At 41.9% G+C, this 22,947-nt stretch overlaps 1 protein-coding gene across 2 annotated transcripts in view; it reads right to left on the reverse strand.

Moving 5' to 3' along the window:
* KIAA2012 (KIAA2012 ortholog) overlaps positions 1–22,947 on the reverse strand; it is a 239,891-nt gene that overhangs the window by 97,567 nt on the left and 119,377 nt on the right. For both annotated transcript variants that reach the window (XM_040357236.1, XM_040357234.1), the window contains exons 11-12: positions 18,072–18,209; positions 5,997–6,065 (exon numbers count right to left, since the gene is read on the reverse strand). In XM_040357236.1, the coding sequence (XP_040213170.1) occupies positions 5,997–6,065; positions 18,072–18,209 (207 nt within the window). The remainder of the gene's footprint in view (positions 1–5,996; positions 6,066–18,071; positions 18,210–22,947) is intronic.

Genomic DNA, 22,947 nt, shown 5'->3' on the forward strand with positions numbered 1-22,947 from the left:
ATCAGTTTGTACCATCTGACCTTACTACGATCACATAGATTTCCCATTGCGGATTACCTAGATGATCTCTTATTGCCGCAACAGTTGGATAAACCTCTGATTGTCAATGTAATGCTGACAGTCCAGTTCTAAAAAAGGTCCAGAAATCAGCATTGAAACCAACACATCACTTGCAGTGCAGAAAAAACACAAGAAACTGCGCTGCAACACAATGATTTCAAGGCAGCAGCTATCGTGCGAGATACACAATAAACATAAATAAACAAAAAGCCGCGCCAAGTTAATATAAGTGAAAAAACCTCTCCTTTAAGGAATAGAGGTTAACAGAAAGTCCAAAGAGAGTCCTTATACTTATAAGCAGAAGCTTCTAATATGAGGTTCAAAGAAATATTCCTTATAATATTATCACAGCACGAGCAACTTTCTAAGGAATATTTCTTTGAACCTCATATTAGAAGCTTCTGCTTATAAGTATAAGGACTCTCTTTGGACTTTATGTTAACCTCTATTCCTTAAAGGAGAGGTTTTTTCACTTATATTAACTTGGCGCGGCTTTTTGTTTATTTACATCACTTGCAGTATTTTCTTAGTTCCACTTCAAAGCCCTTCAATACATTCTGTTATCGTGGGCAAAATCGGTTCATTCTCTTGACAAACCAATCAACTTGGCATCCAAAAAGAGATTATCCCTAGTCTGGTAGCTTAAGAATCAAGGTTTGGAGCTGGGAAAATCCTTCCTCCCACTGTCATGTAAGATCATTCTAATGGTTGCCATTCTGGCTGAGGAGGAGTCCTAGACACCTTGTTGGTACAGTAGGTATCTCATTTCCCAATTAACAGTTTGGCGCAACAAGAAAATTGTATCTGGGATACTCTATCTGGAGGGTCATCTGATCAGGAGCCAGTCAGCCAACGCCATAGCAGTGGCATGCATCAACCATGAGGAAGGAAACAGAAGTCTGACTGTGGCACCTGATTTAACAACAAACTGAACAGGTTTGTCTCCAGATTCAGAGATCCTCTGGCGGCAGCATAGCATGCTTTGGTAGCTCCATAGACTCACTACAGTCTGATCTTGCTTTTTCTTTTTTAACACACCTTCCGCATCTACTCCGCAGGATTGAGACTGAGGACAGTCCAGTAGTACCTATTGCTCTGGACTAGCTCAGGCAGATACTCCGTGGTACTCCGACCTGATCAAACTGCTGCTTCACAGTTGCTGACTTTGACGGCATGGCTGTTGAAACCCAGGTCTTGTGAGACGGGAGTCTCTATGATCCAGTAATTCCTATCCATTAAAAGCTAGGAAATCTACCTCCTGTAAGGCCTACAATCACATATAAAATAATTACCTCATTTGGTGCAATCAAAGAAAGGATCACCCCAGGTAATACTTTGTGGGATGAATCCTGACTTTTCTGCAATCAAGACTGCATTGGAATTTGGCCTTGCATACCATTAAATGTGAAATCTTTGCCCTTATGATCTTATTCCAAAGACCATTATCTTTCCAGTTTTTGGTCTAGACTTTTGTACAGGGTGTCTCTCATGTGGCTCCTCCTGTACAAACCTCTTTTGTCTCCATGGGATCTGAATTTGGTTCTTCAAAGGCCAACTTTGAACTTATTAAGGATTTTCTCTTTTCTTTTTTTCTAAACATTTTTTATTTAAGAAAGGGGTTAAATCATGTACACCCAACAGAGAGACTTTGTACAAATCATATTCAGCAGGAAGAACATGTTGTAAATCGCATGGGTATTACAAGTTATGAAATCGATTGATAAAAAAACACTTTAAGTGGTCTTAGTTGTCACATTGTTTCTTAAACCTCCACAAAAAATATACATTTCAAACAAATAGATAAAGGCATGTTCTAGGTGTTGTGATGCCACCTGGCTTTTAACAAAAAAATGAAATGCAAGTTAACTGTGGAAGATTTCCCACAGTACCAGGAGGAATAGGTTATGAGGTGGGGGTCTTTAATAAGAGCATGGTTTGCCATTCAGGGTGGTTCGACTGGTCAGTGTGTAGTTGGCGTGGGAGAGGGTAGAGAGGAGAGAAGAAAAAAAATGGATATTCTTTTTTCACCATCACTCTGTAGGTTGTGTACCATCACAACTGCAAGATGTGTGTGAGCTGGCAGCCTTGTCTTGTGAAGAACCGTTTTGGTCTTACACAAAGATAAGGTAGTATTGAGGCCAGGTAGTGAAGGGAAGACTGTTCTTCCATCTGTTTGTCTGTCCAGGTCCAGTAAATCAGAAGGACAATTCCCTTCACTACCTGTATGCAGTTTGCATGGTAGGTGTTTACCTCTCAGGCCCCGTGCACACGTCCGAGAAACTCGACGGGCAAAACTCATCGTTTTACTCGTCGAGTTCTGTGTGAAGCCGCCGAGGATCTCGGCAGGCCAACTTTCCTCATTGAACAATGAGGAAATAGAGAACATGTTCTCTATTTGGCTCGACGAGGAACTCGTCGGCTTCCTCGGCGAAAATGTACACACGGCCGGGTTTCTCGGCACAATTCAACTCCGATCGAGTTTCTTGCTGAGTGTGTACGGGGCCTCAGCGACTGCTTCCATTAGAACCTCTGACTCTCTTTTTGCCATTCATGATGGTCCACGTGAATGGGTGCCAGCTTGCTGTTTCACCATCTATTGGTGGCTTAGACAGGTCATCAATAAACCTAATGGTCTTAAAGTGATTGTAAAGGTAGAAGGTTTTTTTATCTTAAAAAGCCTTCTGTGTGCAACCGCCTCCCTCAGCCCCCCTAATACTTACCTGAGCCCCATACAGATCCAGTGATGTTGTAGGAGTGTCTAGGCTGCCTGGGACTCCCCTCCTCATTGGCTGAGACAGCAGCTTCTTGCTGTGGGGACAACATTTTTTAATTTTTTTTGCTGTGGGGACACTCAACAGGAGGGAGGGGCCAGAAGCACAGAAGAGGGACCTGAGAAGAGGAGGATCGGGGCTGCTCTGTGAAAATCCACTGCACAAGGCAGGTAAGTATGACTTGTTTGTTATTTTCTACAAAAAAATAAATAAGACTTTAGTATCACTTTAAGGAGCTGTTTCCACTTTGTATTTTCTTGGTCCACCTTACTAGGCCAGTGGGTGCTTCTTGGGCTTTTAGTCATTGGACAAATGTGCAAGACTGGCACATGGTCTTCGATCTAAGTTTTACTAAGTGGATTTTCAGGCCTCATCTGCTGGCAGCTTTGGGCTTAAGGGTCTTCAGCCAGCACTTCAAACTGCAAACTGTGCTTTGTTTTATTCTGTTTTGTCTGTTGGTATTTGATTGCTGTTCTGCCCATCCCTCAGTTTGATTGCTTTTGGATGTCTCAATAATATCAAAATAACTACTGATCCTGTATCTTTTAATGAATTTTAAAGAAAGCAGGACTTTTGCACTTACCATATAATCTCATAACTCCCAACTGTCCCTGATTTTGAGGGACTGTCCCTGATTTGGAGCAATGTCCCTCTGTCCCTCATTCTCCTCATTTGTCCCTCATTTTGGTCTGTTCTATATAGATGTATATAAAATGCACTTTTTATCTAACAAAAAGTGTTTTCCAGTGCTAAACTTTTCATCTGATTTCTAAATGGCTGCATTTTTAAATTCCAAGAGCCAATATAAAGGAATAGTAGTGGTAAAAAAGCACTTGTGGGTTTAACCAATCGTATGTTTTTACAATTCTCCTTTAAGGGGGCGTGGCAAGGGGTGTGTCCTATGCCTGCATACTTTTGCCGATAGGTGTCCCTCATTTCCATCTCAGAAAGTTGGGAGGTATGTAATCTGTTTGTTGATGTTTGTTAAGCCTACATTCACCTGGGCGCACTTGGGCAGCCAGGGGCATCTGCTGGCATGAATCACTAGATTCTTGCCAGCAGATATAAACTCTGCATGCACAGTATGTGGAAACAGCAGCAGCTGTCAGATTTGTACCAATGGCCGATGCAGAAGCTGTTTGCATTTAAACACTCATCTGAGAGGTTGCATGCAAACGGAGCCTCTGATCAACCCTAAAGTCAGACAGTGGGTGTGCAATTGGGGAAGGCATTTCTGCAGAGGTTCTGGCTGCAGCTAAGCAGCCAGTCTGTATGTGGCCATAGCAAAGATTGCAGCTGCATCCAGAGACAGCATTTAGCCACCTCTGATTACAGCAATCTATTAACCTTCCATCAGTCATTTTAATGGAGCCTAAAGCCTAGTACACACGACCGAGAAACTCGACGGGCGAAACACATCGTTTTCCTCGTCGAGTTCCTAGTTAGGCTGTCGAGGAACTCGTCATGGCAAATTTCTCCATTCCCGTCGAGGAAAAAGAAGACATGCTCTCTTTTTGGCTCGACGGGATCCTCGACAGTTTCCTCGTCGAAAAATGCACACACGACCGGTTTCCTCTGAAAAAAAAAATCCCAGCAAGTTTCTTGCTGGTTTTTGCAGAGAAACTTGGTCGTGTGTACGAGGCCTGAGGGAAACAGGTCCCACTCCTCTGCCATGATCACCAAAACAGATGGTGATTGGGGAGTTTAAATTACATTTCCATGACCACCAATGCAAATTCACTGCCAGTGACCACAAATGCATTAAATTTCACTGATAGTGACTGACAATGTCACTGACATCAGTGCTGGGGCTGTTATTGCATTCACTGACACCCATATTGGGGGTTAATATTGCCTCAATTGACACCAATATTGGGGGTTATTATAGCCTCCATTTACACCAATGTTGGGAGCTACAGTATTGTTGCATCCACTGACACTGATTCTATGAGCTATTATAGTGCTCACTGACACCGATGTTGGAAGTTATTATTGCATCCACTGACATTAATGTTGGGGGTTATTATTGCATGCACTGACATCAATACTGGGGGTTATTATTCAGTGTGCATTATGATGCACTTAAAAAAAATGCGTCAAGAGCAAAACTTTTTTTGCTTCTATTGTGCAGCCCTTTTGAAAGCATCGGGGGCTGCACTTGAGGCCTCTACAATTTTCTATTTGACCATCACTGCTGATGTTCTGCACTTCATTTTACGTCAATAAATTCATTTTAGCTTTAGACTTCTTTTCAAAAGATGATCAGCAATAAAAGGCTTTATTTAAAGTTATTAAATGATCATAAGAAGAGATACATATGTATCTGACTGTACCAAGAAGCATTTAATATTATCTATCACCACCAAAGGAATTATACAAGTATACCTCTGCATTAGACCCATTTCATGGGCTCATGGCTCATGAAGTGAAAGCACTCTGTGGCCTGCTTACAATAAATCCAAGTCTGACAGGCACTGCTAGTATGAAAAAACAATGGGCAAGAAGGGTATGTGCCACATATTAATTTCAATTGTAAATTTTCAAGATTGATATAAATGTTAAGGTGGAATTTTAAGTGCATTGGGGTAGAGCCCTAGAATTGTACTCCAGATTCAAACATCTTCGCCCTATACTGGCTTAGTAACTATACAGCGTTGTTGTATTCAAAGAGGACCTTCCATATCACTGGTAGGGATGAGCTTTGTGTTCGAATCGAACATCGTCTGTTCGAACGTTCTGGTGCGAACCGAACGCAGGTATGTTCGGCTCATTCCTAATCACTGGTCTAACAGCAGCACCGAATGCAGGAGGGGGGAAAGTTTAGTATCTACAAAACTCAAACCAAAACCACAAGAGTTTGTGGAGGAGCTCTAACACAATACAAAATTACTCTCAAATGAGATATCACTAGCTGGAGAAATACTGTACAGAACTTGAAAGCACAATGTCGCTGCATATCTGTGCTATATATTTTATTAGCTGCCACTTCACACTTTAAACAGTAACCTAGTCATTGACTTATTAGCAATTACACAACTGAGTAGATTTACGGCATTACAACTCACAAAAGTGTTATCAAACAGTAGTGCACCCATAAACAATGTGTCATTGTGTCAGCTCCATCAGTTATCAATGGTTGAAACCACTTTCCTGATACCCAGTTACCTTTTTCTGAATCCCTTTGGCTGCCAGACCATTGTTCTTCCTGACCTGCAGATTCCATTGGGAGGCAATCTAGAAGGCACACAGATAAGATGTGTTTTAATGGAAAAATGTCTAAATTAAACTCACACTGAACTGACATCATTCATATAACACTGATTACACATTTTGAACAATTAATGCTCAGTGCACATAAGGTCTGGCCTCCCGAGCTTTCATGAGGCTCCGCTGTGCTGGGTTAGCTGAATGAAAACAGAATGTTCAAAGCTGACCATATGTGGGTCATTGTTTTTTCTGAACAAATCATTGTACCTCTGTGAAATCGTGTCAATAAACAGTTCCTATACACATAGTCAGATTGTTTTCTTTCAATCATTTTCAGATATAAATTGCAGCTATACATCTGTTGAAAGAGAGATTAGCCTTGCATCTGCCGACAACATTTTCTACATGGAATTTTAAAAAGCAATTTAAAAATGAAATCTTCTGATTGCAGCAATGCAATACTGGGAAATAAGAATGAATGAGTTTTAAGGGCAAAAACAGGCCACCAAAGATGGTCTGAACTCTGAACGTTAAAGCCCCATGCACACGAGACGCTGGTAAATTCGAGTTCAGAGGCATTTGGGCATTTTTTTCAACTGCCCCTGAACACATTTAATGTTATCCTATGTGTCCATGCACACATTCACGTTTTTTTGCGTTTTAAAGCAGTTGGGTTAGGTTCGTTTTTTCAGACGCAAAATTTTGGGTTCAGACGCAAACGTTTTTGCGTTTCAAAGCTTTGGGAGGGTCTACAATGTCTTTGTTATGAACGCTGATAGCCGCAAACGCGGCAAAACGCCCCTAAACGCGGAAAAACGCTGCAAAATTTGCGGCAAAAACAGGCGTTTTAAACGCCGGTTTTTGTCTTTGAAAACTTGAGTTTACATGTGTTTGCATTTGCTTCTCGTGTGCATGGGGCCTTACTCATTTAAACAACTCAGTTGTGGAGGGTACAACAGTAATTATATAGATACAGGCAGTCCCCGGGTTACAAACAGGTTTGTTCTTAAGTTGAATTTGTATGTAAGTCGGAACAGGTACATTTTTTAAGGGTAGATCAAGCCAATTAACCACTTAAGGGCCGGACCAATATGCTGCCTAAAGACCCAAGGGGTTTTTACAGTTCGGGACTGCGTCGCTTTAACAGACAATTGCGCGGTCGTGCGACGTGGCTCCCAAACAAATTTGGCGTCCTTTTTTCCCCACAAATAGAGCTTTCTTTTGGTGGTATTTGATCACCTCTGCGGTTTTTATTTTTTGCGCTATAAACAAAAATAGAGCGACAATTTTGAAAAAAATGCAATATTTTTTACTTTTTGCTATAATAAATATCCCCCAAAAACATATATAAATGTTTTTTTTTCCTCAGTTTAGGCCGATAAGTATTCTTCTACCTATTTTTGGTAAAAAAAATCGCAATAATCGTTTATCGGTTGGTTTGCGCAAAATTTATAGCGTTTACAAAATAGGGGATAGTTTTATTGCATTTTTATTTTTTTAATTTTTTTTACTACTAATGGCGGCGATCAGCGATTTTTTTCGTGACTGCGACATTATGGCGGACACTTCGGACAATTTTGACACATTTTTGGGACCATTGTCATTTTCACAGCAAAAAATGCATTTAAATTGCATTCTTTATTGTGAAAATGACAGTTGCAGTTTGGGAGTTAACCACAGGGGGCGCTGTAACATTTAGGGTTCACTTTGTGTGTGTTTACAACTGTAGGGGGGTGTGGCTGTAGGACTGACATCATCGATCGAGTCTCCCTAATAAAAGGGATCACTCGATCGATGCGCCGCCATAGTGAAGCACGGGGAAGCCGTGTTTACATACGGCTCTCCCCGTTCTTCAGCTCCGGGGAGCGATCGCGATGGGGTGGCTATAAACGAATACGTCCCAGATCGCTCCCCGAGGCTTACCGACCGCCGCATGTACCGGGGGGGGGGGGGGGGGTCCCGATCGGACCCCCGACCCACTTCAAGCAGAGGACGTACAGGTACGTACATGTGCCTGTCCGTGCCATTCTGCTGACGTATATGTACATGAGGTGGTCGGCAAGTGGTTAAATTATTTTTAAACTTGTTGGATAACATATGGAAGGGTTATTACCCCTGCATTATTTGTTTTGCTGTCTATGTCCCTGTTCAGAAGATTTCACCTTACTTTCTGTGCCTATGACAATTGATTTTTGAAAAATTTGGTCTGTTGTGGAAACAAGTATTGGTGATAAACCATCAGTGGAGACACTTTTTTCCCATGATTACTCTAAAGCAGGCCATACACGGTCGAATTTCGAACAAATTTTCTTTTCAAAATCAGAAAGTAAATTTTTTTGTGATCCGATGATGCCACCATTGATTTTCGAAATTCGGCCGACAAAATATTCATGTTGCCTGGAATATTCGTTTCTCTCCAGGAATATTCGTTTCTCTCCGGGAATATTCTTTTCTTGCACATGCGCGTTTTTTTTTTCTATTACATTTCTCGCACGATTCTCCCATCATTGATCAGAAAATCGTTTGTTTTTTTCAAATAATTTCCAACATGTCGGATTCCTCAAATTTGTTTGCCGCGCGAAAATCGGCTGTTGCTGCAGCCCACTAACGGTGTGAAATTCGTACTAAAATCCTTTGATACGGTTTTCGAAAGAAAATTCTTTCGAAATTCGAACCGTGTATGGCCGCCTTTACAGGAGTGAAGTCGTTTGAAAGTCAGATGTTTGTAACCTGGGGACCGCCTGTATTGCATACACATACTGATGCGACGTTGTACAACAATATTTTCCACCCCGACTGATACATTTTCAAGCAGATATTTCTCTGTTTTGAATTGTAGTGCACCATAAGCCCCGGTTTACACATATGGAGTGCAGGAAACACCACGATCCCTGTGCGTTTCCTGTACCGCATTTCAATCACACTGGGGTTTATTTACTAAGGCCCCCTTCACACTGAGGTGGTTTGCAGGCGCTATTGCGCTAAAATAGCGCCTGCAAACCGACCCTAAACAGTGGCTGTTGTTTCACACTGGAGCGGTGCGCTAGCAGGACCGCTCCAAAAGTCATGTTAGCAGCATTGGAGAGGTGAGAGGAGCGGTGTGTTTACCACTCCTCCACCGCTCGTTCCCATTGAAAGCAATGGGAAACTGTGGCTATACCGCCGGCAATGCGCTTCTGTTGAGGCGCATTGCCGGAAGTATTAACTCTTTTTCGGCCGCTAGCAGGGGTTAAAACCGCATCGCTAGCGGCTGAATACCGACGCAATTCCGATGGTATAGCATCACTAAAAATAGCGGCGCTATATCGCACCTCTCGCCCCTGTGTGAAAAGGGCCTTAAGGTAAATCCACTTTGCACTACAAGTGCACGCAAGTGCACTTGGGAGTTCACTTGGAAGTGCAGTCACTATAAATCTGAGGGGACATGCAAGGAAAATAAAAAACAGCCTTTTTTCTTTCTACGTGATTGGATGATAAAATCAGCTTCCCCTCATTTCAGCTCTTCCCCTCAGATCAAAAAGCAACTGCACTTCCAAGTGAACTTGCAGTGCACTTGTAGTGCAAAGTGGATTTGCTTTAGTAAATCAGCCCCACTGTGTTTGTGATCTGATGCCGGTGTCAATACAAAGTTAATGACACCTCCAACAGATATCATGATTTCCCCTGATTTCATGGCTGACAACTGGTCAACAAGACAGTATAGGATACTGTCACCGGATAGAAAGATGGCGGTTGGTACAGCTTAGCCATGAAGCCAGGGATAGCCAAACTTCAGTTATAAAGTGATACAATACTTTTGACTCACTAAAATGTAATACAGGATCCCTGTAATCATTACATGTATGGGCACGTTTAGGTGAGCAAGAAGAGTGCAGAATTGTGTCAATCATTTCATTTATTACGGTGTATAACTTATATTTTTGGTGATTATTAAGGCTCACATTAGTAATTATCCACCCAATAACTCTTCTTCGCTTCTTTCTCTAGTAAAACTAATTGGGTGTTACATAACAAAGATGTAATTGATAAATTAGGTTTGAAAATTAAGTAAAAAGCAATTCTGCACCCAACACAGCATTGCAATTAGAAGTCTTATTGTGTACGTGGTAAATAAACACTTGTTAGCTAGCACAATGGTGCCAAGTGACAAGTGCCATAAAATAAATTTGAGTTTATTACATCTCACAGTTATCAGTCGTTTGCAAATTAGCCTATTAACATAAAAGCTTTTTACAAGCCTTCCCTTTCTTTACTGACTGACATACATTCTATTATCATCAGCCATCTTTGACACTACAGGTAGAGAACATGTCAGTTCCATCAACTGCTGCAAGCTATAGATTGTTAGGGAATGCCGTGGTTTGTAGTGTCAGATATAGCTCTAAGGCTGCATTCACACCTAGACGTAGGCGTTTTGCGGCATTTTTTACCGCGATTTGCCGTGACAAATTGCGGCGTTTTTTACCGCGATTTGCCGTGACAAATTGCAGCGTTTTTTACCGCGATTTGCCATGCCAAAAAGGCGGCGTTTTTAACAGCGGTTTTGTATAGGTAATTTTCGGGTATGGAGAACGCCGAAGCCGCCCGATATGCCGCGACAAAAAAGGGTCCGGGACTTGTTTGAGCTCCAGGCGTTTGGCGTGGAGATGTGAACCATCTCCATAGAGAATCATGTTATTTCTCCCCTCCAGCATATTGTAACGTCGCGCTTCAGTCGCCTAGGTGTGAATGCAGCCTTAGTCAGTACTTACCCAAACTTGGCAAAGCTTCATATAATAAGTTGCAATAAAAATAGAATTGTGCAAGAAATAGAAAAAAACAACATCAAAATGTGTTGGGAAGTAACACAAATATGCTCTTAAGGTCTCCATATCTTTTCAGATATTCTAAAGAGTTTTTTGAAACTTCATCTCTATTGTTACATGTACATGTGAAATCTACAGCATTGTATAGCAAACCCAGGTTGTTTCATGTGCATGCATCACAGGCAGGTATGGTATTTTACATTGTATGCATGCTTGGTTTTATGTACTATTGTAATATACACTGATCAGCCATAACTTTATGACCCCTGACAGGTTACAGTAAGTGAATAACATTGATTATCTCATTACAATGCCATCTGAAAGTCAATGGGATTTAGGCAACAAATAAACATGTTGACCCTAAAGTTGATGTGTTGAAAGCAGAAAAAAATGGGCATTGCAGTTTGTTGTGTGAAGCCGCAGACTGGTCAGGATGCCCATGCTGGCCCATGTCATCAGCTGAAAGCACCTACAATGGGCACGTGAGCATCGGAACTAGACCATGGAGCAATGGAAGAAGGTGGCCTGGTCTGATAAGTCATGTATTCTTTTACATCATGTGGATGTCCAGGTGTTTGTGCATCACTTACATGGAGAAGAGATGACACCAGGTGGCAGTATTGGAAGAATGAAAGCCAGGAGGCTGGAGGAAGTGTGATGGTTTGGGCAATGTTCTGCTGGGAAACCTTGTGTTCTGCTATTCGTGTGAATGTTACTTGACACGTACCACCTACCTTAACCTTGTTGCCACACTGCAAAATAGGTTCAAGAATGGTTTGAGGAAAAACAATGAATTTAAGATGAATTTAAGATGTTGACTTGACCTCCAAACTTGCCCGATCTCCTTCCAATTGAGCATCTGAGGGATGTGCTGGCAAAACAAGTCCAATCCATCTTGCAACTTACAAGACTTAAAGGATCTCCTACTGATGGCTTGGTGCCAGATACCACAGCATACCTTCAGGGGTCTCGTGGCATCCATTCCTCTATAGGCAAAAGAGAGACCTAAACTCAATATTAGGTGGGTCGTCATAAAGTTATAGCTGATTGGTGTATGTTCTATTGTTAGCCTTTTCATTAATTAAAGTTAGATTGCACAAGATGCCTTGACATAGGGGGGTTATTTACTAAAGGCAAATCCACTTTGCACGACAAGTGCAAACTACAAGTGCAAAGTGCACTTGAAATTGCACTGAATTGCACTTGGAAGTGCAGTCGCTGTGGATCCAAGGGGGACATGCAAGGAGAATAAAAAACAGCATTTAAGCTTGCACATGATTAGATGATAAAATCAGCAGAGCTTCCCCTCATTTCAGATCTACCCCTCAGATTTACAGCGACTGTACTTCCAATTGCACTTTCAGTGCAATTTCAAGTGCACTGTGTACTTGTAGTTTGCCCTCGTAGTTTGCACCCCCTTAGTGTATAGCTTCCTTATGTACGGTATCTGTAAATGTATACAACTTAAACCTCTTAAAACTAGAAATGGATTAGACAGGTTATCCATCTAATATGGAGGACTGAGTTCAAGGAATTGTGTTGTATATGTCATTAATAGGCTTTCCTATCCAGTGTGTACTTCCCATGTTCATTTTAAATTGATTGAGGGCCTATACTATTTGTTGTGTGTAGGAAAATTTTGGGAACAACTGCGCTAAGATGATAGGTTGAGATTGATAAGCGGCAATTAAATTGTGTATAAACAAATTATGAACAAGTGAAAAAAGGGGGGGTAATTGCGCTAAACTCAATTGTGCACTTGTGTCAAATATGTGACCAAATATGTGCGTTGACAAGTGAATCTACACTGGAGGTGTAGATTCGTCTGTGGAATCAGGGGGACGTGACCACCTGTTCCCACTGCACACTAATGTGTATAAACCCAGTAGTCAAGTGACACTGGGATGTGTCAATCGTGACTGCAATATTTGCAAATAGCAGAATCAGGAAGCTGTGACTGCCAGTCCCTCCCAGGCAGTGGTTGGTGTGAGCCCAAACGCTGCAGTGATTAAAACAATATAACACAAATAATAACACAAATAATAAAAACCGTGATAACAGTATTAATATTTTGTGAAAAAAAGTCCATAAAGTCCAAAATTAGAAAATTAGATAGATGATAAGTCCATGTGGTTATGAAGACACCCGTGAAATTCCAGAAATGCTGTAACTGAACACCAGATGTGAATCCACCACCAATTATGCAGCTGCTTACCAGAAATTCAGGTCCTGCCGGACCACTATCAACATATCTCTTAACCAAAGATTTTAAGGCAGTAGTAGATCCTCCACTTGCACTAGAACCCAGCCGTATCCAACGATGGATATAGAAAACAACAAGACAGAGCTTGACAAGGTTCAGAATGATAATGGGCGATCCAAATCTCTGGAGCATTTGGTCAAAGTGGGAAGCTGCAGCGTGGGCATAGGGGTCCACTTGGTCTACCGGTGCAGGAGCAGCACAACAGCAATGAGGACTTTGCAGGCAGCAAGGCTGCTGCCTGCAAAGTCCTCATTGCTGTAGTGTTCCCGCCGCACCGCGTATAGACACTCCCCCTTGTTTGGGATTGGACGGATCTGTCCAATCCCGAGCAAGGGGGAGTGTCTATACGCGGCGCAGCGGGAACACTACAGCTATTCAAATGAAAGCTGTGATGTTCCCCGCACGCTGTTTAACCATGCGGCGGCGGCATCTAGGTATGGGGGGACATGGCTGGATATAGGGGGGACATGGCTGGATATAGGGGGGACATGGCTGCATATAGGGGGGACATGGCTGCATATAGGGGGGACATGGCTGGATTTATGGGGGACATGGCTGGATATAGGGGGACATGGCTGCATATAGGGGGGACATGGCTGCATATAGGGGGGACATGGCTGCATATGTGGGGGGACATGGCTGGATGAATGGGGGACATTGCTGCATATGTGGGGGGACATTGCTGCATGTGTGGGGGGACATTGCTGCATATGTGGGGTGACATTGCTGCATATGTGGGGGGACATTGCTGCATATGTGGGGGGACATGGCTGCATATGTGGGGGGACATGGCTGCATATGTGGGGGGGACATGGCTGCATATGTGTGGGGACATGGCTGCATTAGTGGGGGGACATGGCTGCATATGTGGGGGACATAGCTGAATATGTGGGGGGACATGGCTGCATTTGGGGACACATTTAAAAATAAGTATCGGTATTCGGTATCGGCGAGTACTTGGAAAAAAAGTATCGGTATTTGTACTCTGTCCTAAAAAAGTGGTATCGGGACAACCCTAATAATAATAATTATAGGAGCTTATAATTAGGGTGAGTAATAGCATACACTGCCTGGTTATAACAAATGATGCCTACATCTGTTGCATCACTTGCTACAATCGGCCATGCGTGACCACTATGACCGAAATCGCTGGCAGGGTACAAAAATGATTTTATTATTCAGAAAAACTCTTCAATATTTTTGTTTTTTTATTTCCTTGTCAACGGCACTGGACATCTGTTTGACATCCACCTTGTCTTGTATTCTTTGCACTCTGCTGAGACCTTTGTCAGCGAGGTTTGTTTTTCTTCCTGACAATCACAGTGTGCTGGAGTCAAGTCTGTGAGTGTGGACTATTGATTTAGTCTGGAGCCGATGAGTAGATGAAATAAACTGGGGGGTTGGTGGGAATTTGTAGGGGAAGGAGGGGCTGCCTGTCTATTCAATTTCTCATTGAAAATATGAGGACAGTTTTAAATAATGTCCCTTGTGGCTCAGTAATTAGTATTAATAACTCACAGCACAACAGCCCTTTAGTGTCTATGGGACTTCATTTTCTTTTTTTCTTGACTCGAAGTGCCAAAGGAAGTCTTGCTTAATAATATTTCAGTTTCCAGTTGGTTGTCGAAATCTGTCTAGACTGCGCACAATGCTATAGATGTATAGAGAGATGCCTTGTGGTTGTTGAGACATGCCAAGACAAAATGGCTTCTGTTTGGTTCACGTGGTGTCTTGCGTTTGTATTGGTTGTATTTGTAGGTAAACTTAAAGGGGTTGTAAAGGTTCGTCTTTTATTTTCTAAATTGGTTCCTTTAAGCTAGTGCATTGTTGGTTCACTTACCTTTTCCTTCCATTTCCCTTCTAAGGGGTAGATCCACATACAAGTAGATCGGCGTAGCGTATGTGAGATATGCTACGCCGCTGTAACTTACATTTGGCTGCTTTGAATCCTCAAAGAATTCGCGCCGTAATTTACGGCGGCGTAGTGTATCTCTGGCGGCGGAATTCAAATTGGCGATTAGGGGGCGTGATTCATTTAAATGAAGCGCGTCCCCGCGCCGAATAAATTACGCATGCGTCGCCCCGAAATTTCCCGCCGTGCATTGCGCTAAATAACATCGCTAGGGTGTAATTTTTTGAACATAGACGTGACTTACGTCCATCCCGATTCACGGACGACTTACGCAAAAATAAAAAATTAATTTAAATTAAACGCGGGAACGAAGGCCATGGCAAATCTAACTATACGCCGCAAAACAGTAGCTTTAACTAGACGCCGGAAAAAGCCGACTACAGACGACTTAAAAGAATGCGACGGCCGCGCGTACGTTCGTGGATCGTCGTAAATAGCTAATTTGCATACTCGAAACGACGCAAACTCCACCCAGCGGACACCGAAGTATTGCATCTAAGATCCGAAGGCGTACGAAGCCGTACGCCTGTCGGATCTAACCCAGATGCCGTCGTATCTTGGTTTGAGGATTCAAACTAAAGATACGACGCGGGAAATTTGAAAGTACGCCGGCGTATCAGTAGATACGCCGGCGTACTCTCTCTGTGGATCTGCCCCTAAATGTTTTTTTTTCTTTGTTTGAATTTCTCACTTCTGTTTCTCCTCAGTAAGCTTTCCAGCATCATCCGAGCGGTGGAAAGTCATTTAGAACAGCTTACTGAACACCTTACTGAGGAGGAACAGGAAGTGAGAAATTCAGACAAAGAAAACAAAGAAAAAAAACATTTAGAAGGGAAAATGAAGGAAAAGGTAAGTGAACCAACAATGCACTAGCTTAAAGGAACCTATTTAGAAAAAAAAAAACAAACCTTTACAACCCCTTTAAATGTGAAAATTATACAACTACATGTATAACGAAAGAGTTAATTCTGTTGCATTGGAAGAAGCAGCATTGGCCCACCCAATGAGTGGAAGTTCTATAAATGGATCACACATGTTTCTACATCTGTACTTGTCAGCAGCTCCCCCAAATCCGCCTCTCTTCTCTTAACCCCTCTACTGTCACAAGGGTCAGGAGCATATTGGATAGGCCACAGGTTTTCAGAGGATTGACATATAAATAATTAATACATTTCACTTCCTTGTGACTGTTAATAACAGGAGGCCCCTGTTATTGTGTTTTGATTTAATACCGTAAGAAACAGACAGATGTTTCATGTGAGAGCTATTATGTCATATGTAAATGCTTTTCATCATCTATCAGGATCTTGTAAGACAAAATACTAAAGTAAAAGCCTTGCAGTAAAAAAAAAAAAAACTTTCTACCAGATGTTAGACTTGCTGGGCCAGATTCAGAAAGATCAGCGGATCTTTCTGCTGGCGTAACGTAACTCATTTACCTTACGCCGCCGCAAGTTTTTCAGGCAAGTGCTGTATTCACAAAGCACTTGCCTGTAAAGTTGCGGCGGCGTAGCGTAAACTACCTGGCAGAATTCAAATTCGGCGGGTAGGGGGCGTGTATCATTTAAATGATGCATGTCCCAGCGCCGAACGAACTGCGCATGCGCCGGCCGCGAATGAATCTCAGTGCGCATGCTACAAATGACGTTGGCAACTCGTCATGCTTTCGACGTTTACGCAAATTACGTCCATCCGTATTCGCGAACGACTTACGCAAACGACGTAAAAAATTCTAATTTCATCACGGGAACGACGGCCATACTTAACATTGGCTGCGCCTCATAGACCCAGGGGAAACTATACGCCGGAAAAAGCTGAACGCAAACGACGTAAAAAAAAAGCGCCGAGCGGTCGTTCGTTTCTGAATCGGCGTAAATCCTCATTTGCATATTCCTTCGGTATACAAACGGAAGCGCCACCTAGCGGACAGCGTGAGATTGCAGCCTAAGATCCGACGGTGTAAGTCACTTACACCTGTCGGATCTTAGGGAAATCTATGCGGAACCTGATTCTATGAATCAGGCGCATAGATACGACGGCTGGAACTCAGAGATACAACGGCGTATCAGGAGATACGCCGTCGTATCTCTTTCTGAATCCGGGCCGCTGTATCTAAGGTTGTCCCTATACCAGTAGATCCAGCTGTTCTTTGGCTCTTGATCTGGACCGGATCTTTGGGTTGACAGAACAAAATGTGAAATAGCCACACCTTCTATGGTCATATTTAAACCACTTTATGCTCAAGATAAAGATATATAAGCTTAAAGGGATTGTAAATGTAAAAAAAACCCTCCCCTAAATAGCTTCCTTTACCTTAGTGCAGTCCTCCTTCACTTACCTCATCCTTCGATTTTACTTTTAAATGTCCTTATTTCTTCTGAGAAATCCTCACTTCCTGTTCTTCTGTCTGTAACTCCACACAGTAATGCAAGGCTTTATCCCTGGTGTGGAGTGTCATGCTCGCCCCCTCCCTTGGACTACAGGAGAGTCAGGACGCCCACTAACACACAGCTCCTTTCTCTATCTGCAATGTAGAGAGCGTCCTGACTCTCCAGTAGTCCAAGGGAGGGGGCGAGCACGACACTCCACACCAGGGAGAAAGCCTCACATTACTGTGTGGAGTTACAGACAGAAGAACAGGAAGTCAGGATTTCTCAGAAGAATTAAGGACATTTAAAAGCAAAATCTAAGAATTACGCCGCAATAGATACACTATGCCGCCGTAACTTACCATGCGGATTCTTTGAGAATTCACAAGAAGAAAAAGTAAGTTACATCGGCGTAGTGTATCTTAGATATGCTACGCCTGCCTAAAGATCTTTGTGGATCTACCTCATAGTTTTTTGGACATGCTGAAAATATCATTTTTTTTCATCCCGAAAAACGACCGTGTGTACGCGGCATAACGCACACATTTTAAGTTATTGTGCCAAGCTGTCTGTCTGTGCTGTATATAATAAATAAATGTCAAAGTTATCATGTAATAAAGCATTCAAAAGAATTATTATAATTCAAATAATGTATTAAAATAACATTCTATAACAACAGTTTACCTTCTACATCTTCCTCAGCAATGAAGTCAAAACGAATGGGCATATCTGTATCTCGTGTTGCCCCCATTAGGGAGAGGCAGACAATTTCCCCATTAGGACTCATTATTAGACTGCCCACAGAGCCACCTTTACAGCACTCTAAAGAAAAGAATACAATGGTATTATATGATAATATTTTTGTCACATATGATGAGAATTAGTAGATCAAAATTGATGTAGCTTTTGTCATACAAATATAATCAAAGTTTTAAGATTATTTTATGTCTGTACCAAGTATATGTAGTCCTCTCTTGTATAGAAAGTAAAAGCTGCATACACATCTACACCACTTATATCTATGTATTATCTGGGGAACATGATCTAAATTCCAGTTTATATTATACTGCTTTTGCATTGTGTAGTGTTGATAAGATGATGTAACCAGGGCTGGTGCAAGGATTTTTGACACCCTAGGTGAAACCTAATTTTGCCCCCCCCCCCTTGGCTCTACCCCTGACTCCACCCCTTTGCCCTGCCCATGTATACCTCCACATTTTTAATGAAGTGCCCATCAAATGCAGCCCACCAGCGCCCAACAAATGTGACCTCACCAGCCCCCTTTAAATGCAGCCTCACCAGCACCCATCAAATGCAGCCTACCAGTGCCCATCATATGCAGCCTCACCAGCGCCCATCAATGCAGCCTCTCTAGCACCCATCAAATGCAGTTTGACCAGCGCCCATCAAATGCAGCCTACCAGCGCCCATCAATGCAGCCTACCAGCGCCCATCAATGCAGCCTCACTAGCGCCCAACAAATGCAGCCTCACCAGTGCCCATCAATGCAGTCTACCAGTGCCCATCAATGCAGCCTACCAGTGCCCATCAATGAATGTTTGCTTGCTTCCATTTATTTGGGAGTGGGGACACAGAAACAGTCCTCCGCTGCACCTCTGACATGTGCAGGGACTGCCTGCTGATGCTGAGACTCAGTTGTTTGCTGCAGAGAGAAGAGAGTGGGAACACCAGTGCCGGGGCCTAGTTTGCCTAGTGGTAGCACTGGGCCTGAATGTAACAGTTTTTAAATTTGTGGTTGAAAGTATTCCACTCCACTTACTGGGACAGGTATGTCAAAATCAAGTAAAACAGTGGCTTTAACTGAGAGAAATAGGTATTGTTTCATAGGTATGTCATTTCAGGAAAAAACATATCAAAAATTCTGAGAATTTAGGTAATTAGGTTACTGTTACTACTAGGTAATTGGCATTCTAGCAACAACTGCAACTTACAGCATGTTGTACCAGAAAATTGAGATATAAATAGTTTTGAAGTACTAAACAGTCAAATTGCAGCTTTTGTCAAATGGAAAACAGCTGGGCTTTCTTTCAGCTATATGTTTCTTACCTTCAGATTCTTGCGCTATATACCCCTGCACTATGTGCATTACTGTACTTGCTTCTAATGCCCGTGCTCTGTTTATTACTTACTCCTAACCCCTACACTCTGTGCATTACATGATCCTGACACCTGGGCTCTATTCGTTACATAGTACTGAGCTTTATTTTGGTGTTATTTGATCATCTCTGCTGTTTTTATTTTTTGTGCTCTACACAAAATAATTGCAACAATTTTGGAAAAAAATATATATTTTTTACTTTTTGCTATAATAAATGTCCATTTTTTTTTTATAAAAAAAAAACAATTTTTTTTATCAGTTTAGGCCAATATGTATTCTTCTACATATTTTTGGTAAAAAAAATCACAATAAACGTAAATTGATTGGTCTGCGCATAAGTTATAGCGTCTACAAAATAGGGGCTAGATTTATGGCATTTTTATTATTATTATCGCGATCTGCGTTTTTTAGCAGGACTGCAACATTGCGGCAGACAGATCGGACACTTTTTTGGGACCACTGCCATTTATACAGTGATCAGTGCTACAAAAATGCACTGATTACTGAAAATGTCACTGGCTGGAAAGGGGTTAACACTAATCAAGGGATTAAATGTGTTCCCTGGGAGGTGTTTTTAACTGTGGGGGGATGGGACTGACTGGAGAAGGAGAGAGATCGCTGTTCCTAATCACTAGGAACAGCAGAACGCTCTCTACTCCCCTGTCAGAATGGGGATCTGCCTGTTTATATTGACAGATCCCCATTCTGGCTCTTTGTTAAGCAATTGCGCTCCATCGTTGTGCCCCCTATAGCTCTTAAAATAGCCGACGTACACCTACGGCGATTCATGCAGGAGAGCCATTCTGCTGCAGTATAATGACAGCTGCTGGTCCTTAAGCGGTTAACCACACCCCTTTACGCTCCTCCCACTGTAATCTCAATTTAATCACACACACCATTTGCAGCAATGCATTAAATAATTGCACGCAATGGAGATGTCAAAAGCAGACATATTTGTAGTCCAGTCTGGGTTACAACTATGGCTCCCTCCATAAATGCAGTGAAGGAGTGACTATATCGCCCAGGGACAGAAAGGGGCAGATCCACAAAGATCTGCCCCGGCGCAGCGTATCTGAGATACGCTACGCCGCCGTGACTTACTTGTCCTCGGTTCGAATCCTGAAAGAATTTGCGGCGTAAGTCACGGCGGCGTAGTCTATCTCTGGCAGCGTAACGGCGCGTAATTCAAATCGGCGATTAGGGGGCGTGTTTCATTTAAATGAAGCGCATCCCCGCGCCGAATGAACTGCGCATGCGCCGTCCCTAAATTTCCCGCCGTGCATTGCACTAAATGACGTCGCAAGGACGTCATTTTTTTTTTTTTTAGACTTGAATTACGTCCATCCCGATTCACGGACGACTTACGCAACAACAAAAAAAAAATTCAAAATAAACGCGGGAACGACGGCCATACTTAACATGGCAAGTCTAACTATACGCTGCAAAACAGCAGCTTTAACTATACGCCGGAAAAAGCCAACTAGGGACGACATAAGAGAATGCGACGGCCGCGCGTACGTTCGTGGATCGCCGGAAATAGCTAATTTGCATACTCGACGCGGAAAACGACGAGAACTCCACCCAGCGGACACCAAAGTATTGCATCTAAGATCCAAAGGCGTACGAAGCCATACGCCTGTCGGATCTAACCCAGATGCCGTCGTATCTTGGTTTGAGGATTCAAATCAAAGATACGACGTGGGAAATTTGAAAGTACGCCGGCGTATCAGTAGATACACCGGCGTATTTCCTTTGTGGATCTGCCCCAAAGTATGTTATTTGCTGAATTACCAGGTAAAAAAAAATGAATAAAAGCCTGGAAAAAAAAAAAAATTAATGCAGCCACCACATCTGAGGCCTGGTAAGTTGTAGTATATTACATTTTTTGTTTTTTAATTTGGATACACTTTTTCATTCTAACAGTCAAAAATATACTTTAATTTGAACTAGACAAATACCTGAAACTTGAATTTGCCGCTTCTATCTCTGTACAACGCTATCATATTATGTTAATTGCAGGGTTATTTTTAACCAATAAGAATAGTATATTTTCTGCATAACTATATTACCAGCTTGTAAATACTTCAAATTGTTGTTCCCTGCATTCTGATGTCTAGTGTGTCCTATTTGCCTCCTAGTGCCATAGTAGCCTGACACTGTGTCACCTCAGAGTCAGTGGGTCAGGTAGATAATCATTAATCTGGTCAGAGTGTGTTAATCCTTCTATTTATGTATCAGTCACATAAAGGTCAGGGGAATCTCCAGCCTTATCTCACAGGAAAAAAAACAGGCCCTAGGGAAGATAAGCACTGCAGAATGTAGAATCCTTATGGTATAGTAGTAGGCACTTTTTAAATGTAGAGGGCAAAAGATTTTCAAATGAATGTTCACATGAATATTCTGTGTGCGTTTGATGACTGGATGAAGGTCATTCAAAAATACGTAAAAATTATGTTTGCTTTTAACATTTGATTTTGGAATAAATGTAATTTCCCGTACGGAAACCATTTACGCTATTAGAAATGTATTTGTTTGAGAACGTGAACAGTACTAAATGTTCTTTTTTTGAAAAAAAATTTCCACCCTACTCGTCATTTTGGTAGAAAATGAAAGTCGATTTGACCTCATTAACCATTTGTATTTCAATATTTTTTATTAAGGAAAAGAAGTCCAAAAAAGGACAAAAATAGTCAGTATACATAGGCCAATATTTAAGCATCTACAATAACAAGGAAATAAAAACAACAAAATATAAAAAAAAAAAGAAAACACAAGGAACTCTGTATAGTCTATGAGTACCAGAAAATAAATACAAATCCCAGGAAACTTTCAGGTAGACTTGTTGAGGATACAACGTCTATCAGATAAAATCAAGAAGTAGAATATGTAGATCCGATCCAACAAAAGGCAGTTCTATTCAACACACAGTATCATAACCTTGTGCAAAAAAAAACTATAGGAACCTGCGTATAGTCAAATCAAACGGAAGGGGGTAAGGATCGAAGAGAAATACCAATTAAGACACAACAGGGAATCGTTATACCAATTCCTGAGAACCTTAAGGCTAAACAAGGTTCCAAAACAACCTAGTATATATCGAACACAAATAAATTCAAATAAAGATAGGGGAAGAGAGAGAGAGGGAGAGAGAGAGAGAAAGAAAGAGAAAATAAAATAAAAGTAAAAGTAAAAGAAAAAGAGGGTCAGCACAGAGCTCATTGGAGAACCGAAATATAATGGATCCACGGGTCCCAAATTGTATCAAATTTTTTAGAATTATTATGGAGTATGTGTGTGAGTTTATCATTTACCATACTCCAATTGACTTTATTTTTGACATAGTCTAGAGGAATACTAAATTGTTTCCAATGACGGGCTATTGCTATTCTCAACGCTAACAATATATATGTGATTAACTTCATTGATGTCCTGGGCACCTCA

Source organism: Rana temporaria, chromosome 6 (genome assembly GCF_905171775.1).
Source record: "Rana temporaria chromosome 6, aRanTem1.1, whole genome shotgun sequence".
Classification (NCBI taxonomy): Eukaryota; Metazoa; Chordata; class Amphibia; order Anura; family Ranidae; genus Rana; species Rana temporaria.